This window comes from Eumetopias jubatus, unplaced genomic scaffold (genome assembly GCF_037043125.1).
Source record: "Eumetopias jubatus isolate StellerSeaLion01/CBP00866 unplaced genomic scaffold, mEumJub1_p1.0 scaffold_8, whole genome shotgun sequence".
Lineage (NCBI taxonomy): Eukaryota > Metazoa > Chordata > Mammalia > Carnivora > Otariidae > Eumetopias > Eumetopias jubatus.
This window is the reverse complement of record NW_028274814.1, coordinates 85,141,215-85,148,546: the sequence shown is the minus strand read 5'-3', so window position 1 is coordinate 85,148,546 and position 7,332 is coordinate 85,141,215. Positions and strand designations below refer to the sequence as shown.

The window sequence follows — 7,332 nt, the reverse complement described above, 5'->3', positions numbered from 1 at the left end:
ACTATTGCAACATTGCTCATTGCTAGGTGCTCAGTGTGGGGAGATGTGTGATGGGGGAGCAGGGATGCTGAGCCCAAGGGCTGGCCATCCTGCCCAGAGATACTCTCCCCGGACCAGCGCTTAGATGGGAGAGTTGGGGGCTGGGGAAGCAGGGTCAAGACAGGCTGCGGGTCACAGAATGTCTCCTGCATCTGCACGCGTGTTGTATCCTTCTCCCCTGGTTTCTGTCCTGTCTCTCTGCCCTCCTAGGCACCATGCGGAGGGCCCTGCTGTTTGCAGCCATTCTGGCCATCAGCCTGGCTTACAGTTTTGGGGCTGTCTGTGAGGACTCACAGGAGCAGGTGGTGCCTGGTGGGGGCCACAACAAGGTAAGGCACCCCGTCTAGCTGAGCCCGCCCTGGTGGGGCACTGGGCTACATCACAAGAGCCGACACTCTGCCTGTTCCACAGCAGTTGAGCGGAAGGTGGGATGGGCACACTGGGAGTTAGCTGGGTGATCCATCAGAGGGTGGGTTTCCCTGCCTCTCTGGTGGTCTCATGTTCTCACTGTCTCTAGGTATGTGCATAAGTGTCTCGGTCCCTCTGAGTGTCTTTGATAACCCTGTACCTAAAAAGTGCCCTACTAGTATGTTGTGCGGTTGGTTGATTGACCGGTGCCTTGGGGGGTTGGATCCTGGAGGGGTAAGCTAGGGTGGTCCTGCTCAGTTTCTGTCCTTTTGCAGGGGGGCAGATCCTCTCCAACCCCTGGATAGGATGACATGCAGTCGGAAGTTCTCTCCCAAATGGTCATTTGTATGCTATTTTACCTATCAGTTATGTATATTATTTTGTTTTCAAAATTCAAATAAATTCCATTATCCCCTGCTCATCCACCCCCAGTAACATTAGGTTCTCCTAAGACCCCAATCCTTTCTTTCCTTTCTCTTGCCCCCACTTTAGCCTCTGCTTACTCAGGATAGGGGGCAAAATCCCCACAACACAGACTGAGCTCAGATTTCCAAACTTTCTCTATGAAAAAGAACGGGAGCTGTCAGTGATGGGGTACAGGGGGAGAGCAGGGAGGAAGTCTTTTCAGGGTTTTGAAATGACAGCAATTACATTAGTACACATGCTTTTAAGATGATTATTGATGGAACTTATTACAAATTCATTGTGTGAAGTCTAACTCCCTCTCCAGCTCAGATCTGTTTAGCATCTCATTACAAGAGGCGGGTAGAATATTTGAACAATTTGGGAAAAGTGGCTGCCTAGGAAGCCATGCGCAGGGCAAAGAGAGAAATCAGTCTTCATCCATACGTGTCCCAAGGCACGATAGGCTAGCAGCCTTGCAGGTGGTGGCCGTTATACCAGATCCAAAAGACCAGAATCTCTTCAAAAATAGAAAAAATAGGTACACCTGGGGGGCTCAGTCGGTTAAGCTCCTAACCTTCGGCTCAGGTCATGATCCCCAGGGTCTTGTGATCGAGCCCTGTGTCAGGCTCCCTGCTCAGTGGGAAGCCTGCTTCTCCCTCTCCCACTCCCCCTGCTTGTGTTCCCTCTCTCTCTGTCAAATAAATAAATAAAATCTTAAAAAAATAGAAAAAATCAGGGCGCCCAGCTGACTCTGTCGGTAGAGCATGCAACTCTTAATCTCGGGGTTGTGAGTTCGAGCCCCACATTGGGTGTAGAGATTACTTAAAAATAAAATCTTTTAAAAAATACAAAAAATACACAAGGAGTGCCGAATATGGGCTGGACACTATGTTTGGAGCCAAAAGTTCCAATTGGAGATAGTCAGAATACCTGGAAAACTTTTTCTTTTTTTTTTTTTTAAAGGGTTTTATTTATTTATTTGAGAGAGAGAGAGAGAGAGCGCGCACACGAGATCCAAGAGGGTCAGAGAGAGAAGCAGACTCCCTGCCGAGCAGGGAGCCCGATGCGGGACTCGATCCCGGGACTCCAGGATCACGACCCGAGCCGAAGGCAGTCGCCCAACCAACTGAGCCACCCAGGCACCCTGGAAAAATTTGTCTAAGACAAGCTTGCTTCAAGACGTTTACCTCTTGGTCAATGAAAGGGAGAGATTGCCATCCCACCCCTTCTCCCCGATGGTCTGTGAGGAAGAGGGAAATTGGGGTGAGGCGAGGGTAGGATATATGTGTCCCTAGGCAACCGGGTTGTTATGTGTAGGGGTGCATCCCATGTGAATGTGCTCTGTGTGTGCTCAGCAGCCCAAGGACATCTGGGCTCGTCGAGAGAGAGAGGGGCCGCTGAGACTCAAGGTGAGACTCCCCAAACATGATCATTGTCATTGTCTCTCTGCACCTGCAATTAACTGGCTGTGTGGTGTGTGCCCACCAACCATCTGCTGTGCCCAAGTTGCTAAAAGAAAAATCACCAAGGCAATGAAGGGCCCCTGCCTGGGATCAGGTCCAGAATGGGGTTCATTTGTAGGGGAGAAGAGGAGTCATTCTGAACACGCCGTCTTCCAAAAATTCCAAATTCAGTATAGAAAGGAGAGAGGGAGAGACAACCAGAGGCAGAAACCTATGGAGAAGAAAAGAGAGGTTGTGGGAACCATAGGGAGACAAACATTCACCACAAACATGGCACAGGGTAGGGGGATTTCAGGATTGCCACTGAGCACTGGCTGCCTACCTACACCCATCCCAAGGACCGAGGCCTGTCTGTGACTCCATCAGGGAGTACAGAGGACACCTGCTCTGAGTGATGGGCCTTTCTTGGAATTCATGGCTCACTCACCTAGTGGGGCAATCATATCCTGGGGCGAACTGGTCCCTGACGTGCCAAGGAGAACAGAACCAAGGGCCCTTCTCACTGAGAGGTGGCAGTAGTTGGGAGAGAGCCCCGAGAGACAGTCCCCTTTGAGCCTGGGAGATATAGTGACCAACTGTCCCAGTGTTCCCAGGACCACCAGCTTAAGCCCTGAAAACCCCACATCCCAGGAAAGCACTCAGTCCCAGGCCAACCAGGACAGTTCGTCTGCCTCCAGGGATGCCCAAGGTCCTCCCTTTTCCAGGGCTTCTCAAATCTTGCCATGCATACCAATCAGCTGGGGGCCTGGTTACAATGCAGGATGTCTCAGTAGGTCTGGGGTAGGACTGAGAGTGAGATATTGTATTTCTAACAAGTCTCCAGCAGTGATGCTCCTGATCCATGGACCACACTTTGAGAACCCACTTCTCTTCCAGTATAGACCAGAAGAAATTCCAAAAGATACAGGATGTCAGGTTCAGCTGTGATGGGCTCGAGAAGAGGCTGTCCTTTGTGCGGAGGGGCCAGTGGATTAGGTTTGAGCCTCCTGCCTCAGCCCTCTTTGTTTCTGTCCCTTAGAAGGACTCGGACCTCTACGAGTTGCCCTCGTCCTTGCTCCGGAAACTCTATGATGGCCGCTCAGTCTCTCTGGATGGATTGCTCAAAATGCTGAGCAAGGCTAGCGTGGGTAGGAAGCAGCCCTGGGGAGAGGGGGTGGGGGGCAGGATTCTGATGATTAAATAGGCTTGGGAGGAGCCTTCGGGTGGGACGGAGACTGGAGATGGCTTGGTGAATAATTGAGGGTTGTGCTCTGAACCTCTTCTGACTGTCACTTTCCAGATTCCATTCCCCACTGACACACTGTTCTTGTTTTCACAGATCCTAAGGAATCGCCACTTCTCCAGAAACGTGAGTAGCGTCTTCTCCCTCCCTGTCTCTGCTGACCACATGCTACAGTTCCATGGGCATGGGTTTCAGTGACTATTCTGGCTGGCCTCATCTCAGCTGGCCCAAACAATATGCCAGCTATAACTGCTCAACCAGACTTTCCTGGGCGTGAGGGGTCACTGGGAACCAGGAGGAAACAGGTGTGAGGAGCACGATGGACTCTCCCTCCATCAGCTGGTCACTGGGAACCAAGAGAATCTCTTGGGGGCTGTGAAGATTCTAAGCCAGGCATCTGTGGGAGCAGAGAATTCTTGAAATGTGGAGGAGGGAGAGGTGGGCAGAGAGTGTAGGCTTAGGGGACAGCCTGCTAACTGGGGAGTCAAGCTGTGGCATGATAAAGAACCAAAGACCAGAAACCCAAATTCAGAAGTCTTGACACATGTCTAGGGGAATGCATCCCCATCCCCCCACCACCCCCATGATCACTGTTGGCAATGTTGGCCTTTTTTCTACAGGTGACATGCATGACTTCTTTGTGGGACTTATGGGCAAGAGGAACATCCAGCCAGGTAGGAGTGTGTGGAGGTACAGTGGGAGGGTTTAGGGTACTAGCAAAGATATGGCAGAAGTCAAGGGCCTCATATTTGTCACCAGAGGGAAAGGCAGGACTTCTCTTAGCTATAGTGAGGGTTTTTCGGCCCTTCTACCCAGTCAGGTTGGATCCACAGTCCAGCTCTCCCGGGGAACACAATGGGGAGACCTTTATAAGATAGTCCTGCTGTAGCTGGGAAGGAGTCGGGGGGGCTGTCCTTCCTCCCCGTCTCCCAAACACAGTGTGCCTTTTCTTCCCAACTCTGTCTTCCAACACTGCCCTTAATGGCTAGCGCTTTGCTGTTGGGTCAGGGTGAAGGTCACATTCAGAAAAATCCCTCCTAACTACACTGTTTACTTTACCCCAGACACTTCTATTGATGTAAACCAAGAGAATGTCCCCAGCTTTGGCACCCTCAAGTATCCCCCCAGTGTGGAATGAGGTAAGGATTGTTGGTTAGGAAGAGGAGAGGGGACTCGGTGTGTGTGTGTGTGGGGGGGCTGCCAAAGAGGCATTTCCTCTGATGCTACAGGCATTAATATTCATAAATTTGCCCTAAAATGCACTGTCAGTGCCCAGCACACTGTTGATCAAACACACCATCACTCAGAGGTGCATACTTGTCTGTAAGAACACGTGCACACATGCACACACATGCACGCACACATACCCCACTTTCCATCTCTTTCCCCAGTATCATGGACCCCGGCTGACTCTTGAGCAGGCATGGGTGGTGGGACATGGGGAATGAGGGGTTTCCCCTGTGGCTTCTCTGATGGTCAACTTCTGTCATTCGGGTTCTGTTCTCTCATTATCTGTATACAAGATGGAGGGACCATCATCTGATAATTGCAGGCACCACGTCCAACTCAGGTGAAGTGTTCTGCATCCTAGGTAGGCAAAAACCACTCATCATTCAGAATCTCAGGTGACTGGGTCTAGTGTGTAATTCTTCACAAGGGTGATTTAGGAAGAAACGCAAGGGACTCTGAAATTTAATGGGGAGTAACTAGAAACCATTATCTTAGTTGCTCTGTGTAGCATAATGGCTAAGAGCATAGCCCAAGTTTGAATCCTGGATCTGCAGCTCACTGGCTGTGTCCCCTTGGCCAAGTTACATAACCCTTCTGTGCCTCAGTTTCTCATCTGAAAAATGGGGGTGATAATATTATTTTGCACGGTTGTGGTTTTGAGGATGGAGCTTAGGTAGTGTTTGGAACAGTGCCTGGCACATAGTATAGTGCTGTGTGTTGGCTGTGTTATGATTATTGTGGTGTTCCCCCTGGCTGGCTCTGGTCCGTCTGCTTTAGAGCTGTCTGGGCTGGACCCCGGGCTTGAGTGGGCTGACAGATCTCTCGCTTGGTATGCGAGTATGAGAGTCCCCAGGGAAGCGTCTAGTCAAAACATGGAAACTTCCATCTCAACCCCATCTTCCCCCACATAGCAATAGCAGCCCAATGGATGGTTTTCTTTGCATTAGCTTCTGAAGAAAGACAGTGTGGGGGGAGATAAAGAGAGAGGTTGGGAAGCCTATGTTACCAGGGAGAGACTCCTGCCCCTCTCCCTGTGTCCCCGTTACCCACAGTCATTGGTCTCAGGGGAGACCAAAGGAGCAAGAGTTCTCGATGGCTCTCGATGAAGCCACCTGTGCATGGCTCCCTGGGCCCGGACACTAGGTCTAGCCCCCCATTCAGTGTTGGGTGAGAGGGCACAAAGAGCCGTAATAACCATAACTCGCTGATTACATGGTACTTACCGTATCATTTTGCTCTCATTAGATGGTTATTTCAGTCCTGCCGACCGCCAGATAATTATACGGGCAGCTTTATCTGGATGACATACTCTCCCCCAGCGTTATGCATCGGCCATAAAGATAATTACAGTGCAATTTTGCCATAGTATTTTATACAAATGGTGGAAACAAGTGCATTGTGGAAATCTACTTTTAATGCTCGCTGGTGAAGCCAGGCTCTTTCAGAGGGGCCAGTCGCATAATTGCAGCCTTCATAATCTCACCACTGATGGAGCATTCTCAACCTGTTAGGTGCCAGGGAGAACAGCACATAAAGTCCCTGGGGGCTGGCATTTAAAGGAGATTACACGAGATGGATCAACACAGATCATTGGGTCATCTTATTTCATTCATGTGAATCTGCTAACAAAGGAAGTGATCCCTGGGCCTGTGCTTCCTCTGGGAGGTTTCTGGAAAGAGGAGGAGGGCATGGGTGAGCCTGGGGGAGCATTAGCATCAGGGCACATTGAATGGGGTTGTGTGCGTGCCTGACTCATGGGGATGCGAGGATGATAGGAACCCTGTCACTACATCCTCCTACATGGACCACAGACCTTGCCTATGAGTGTCTTTAAGTAGCATGGTAAACATGCAACCGGGAAGGGGCACTCTCCTGCAGGTAGAAGGGTCCAGTCCTCTAGTTCAAAGGCTACACAGAAAGCTGAGGGCTAAGACTTCTATTCTCTTTCTTCCTCCCTTACATACCCCCCCAAACACACATACCCCTGCTTCCCCAGCCGGTGGTTGGTGGGAGTTTTATGAGACAGAAGATATGATTTCATTTTTTTTTTTTTTTGGTCCTTAGCACTCTGCTTCTGGATCCCTGGGCTGCATTGTGAAGACACCTGTCACCCCCTCCCAACCCCCAGCTGCATGTGCTCCTATTCTCCTTTCTCTCCCCCATCCTTGTATCACTGTTGCACTTTGACTCCTTCCCCATCCCTCTACCCCACCGTGATGTAGAAGCTGCAGAGTGAGCATCCTCAGTCCCCTTGGGCATTGACTATAGATTCCCCTGGGGTTTCTGGAGTGTCCTCTGTTAAAAATAAGACGTCTCTTTCTACTCCTCAACAATAAAGGATTTTCACACACGACCTAGAGTGTTGTATTGGTTTAATTGCTCGCGGGGTTGGGGGATTCTCTTCCTTAACTCTTCCAGCTACATCATACACACATACATGATATGCGCACATACATGTATCATATATCAATGGAAGCATCTTTATTTTGTACACATATTGATTTTCCCAACAGTGCCTTAGTCATATAATTAGTATTGGAAGATTTATTTAGTAATTTAAAAATA

The 7,332-nt window shown here is 50.0% G+C and overlaps 1 protein-coding gene across 1 annotated transcript; it reads left to right on the top strand.

Moving 5' to 3' along the window:
* The first annotated feature begins 254 nt into the window (after positions 1–254).
* Positions 255–6,905, top strand: TAC3 (tachykinin precursor 3). The gene is made up of 6 exons (XM_088025623.1): positions 255–368; positions 3,334–3,442; positions 3,634–3,663; positions 4,158–4,211; positions 4,602–4,676; positions 6,832–6,905. The coding sequence occupies exons 1-5, from the start codon at positions 255–257 to the stop codon at positions 4,673–4,675; spliced, it is 381 nt and encodes a 126-aa protein (XP_087881749.1). The 3' UTR covers position 4,676; positions 6,832–6,905.
* The last annotated feature ends 427 nt before the right edge of the window (positions 6,906–7,332 follow it).

Bases quoted from the DNA above. Each gene is read 5' to 3' on its own strand.
- TAC3 (XM_088025623.1), top strand. From the start codon at position 255: ATGCGGAGGGCCCTGCTGTTTGCAGCCATTCTGGCCATCAGCCTGGCT. The intron at 3,664-4,157 runs GTGAGTAGCGTC...TTTTTTCTACAG, and splicing joins ATCGCCACTTCTCCAGAAAC to GTGACATGCATGACTTCTTT. The intron at 4,212-4,601 runs GTAGGAGTGTGT...ACTTTACCCCAG, and splicing joins CAAGAGGAACATCCAGCCAG to ACACTTCTATTGATGTAAAC.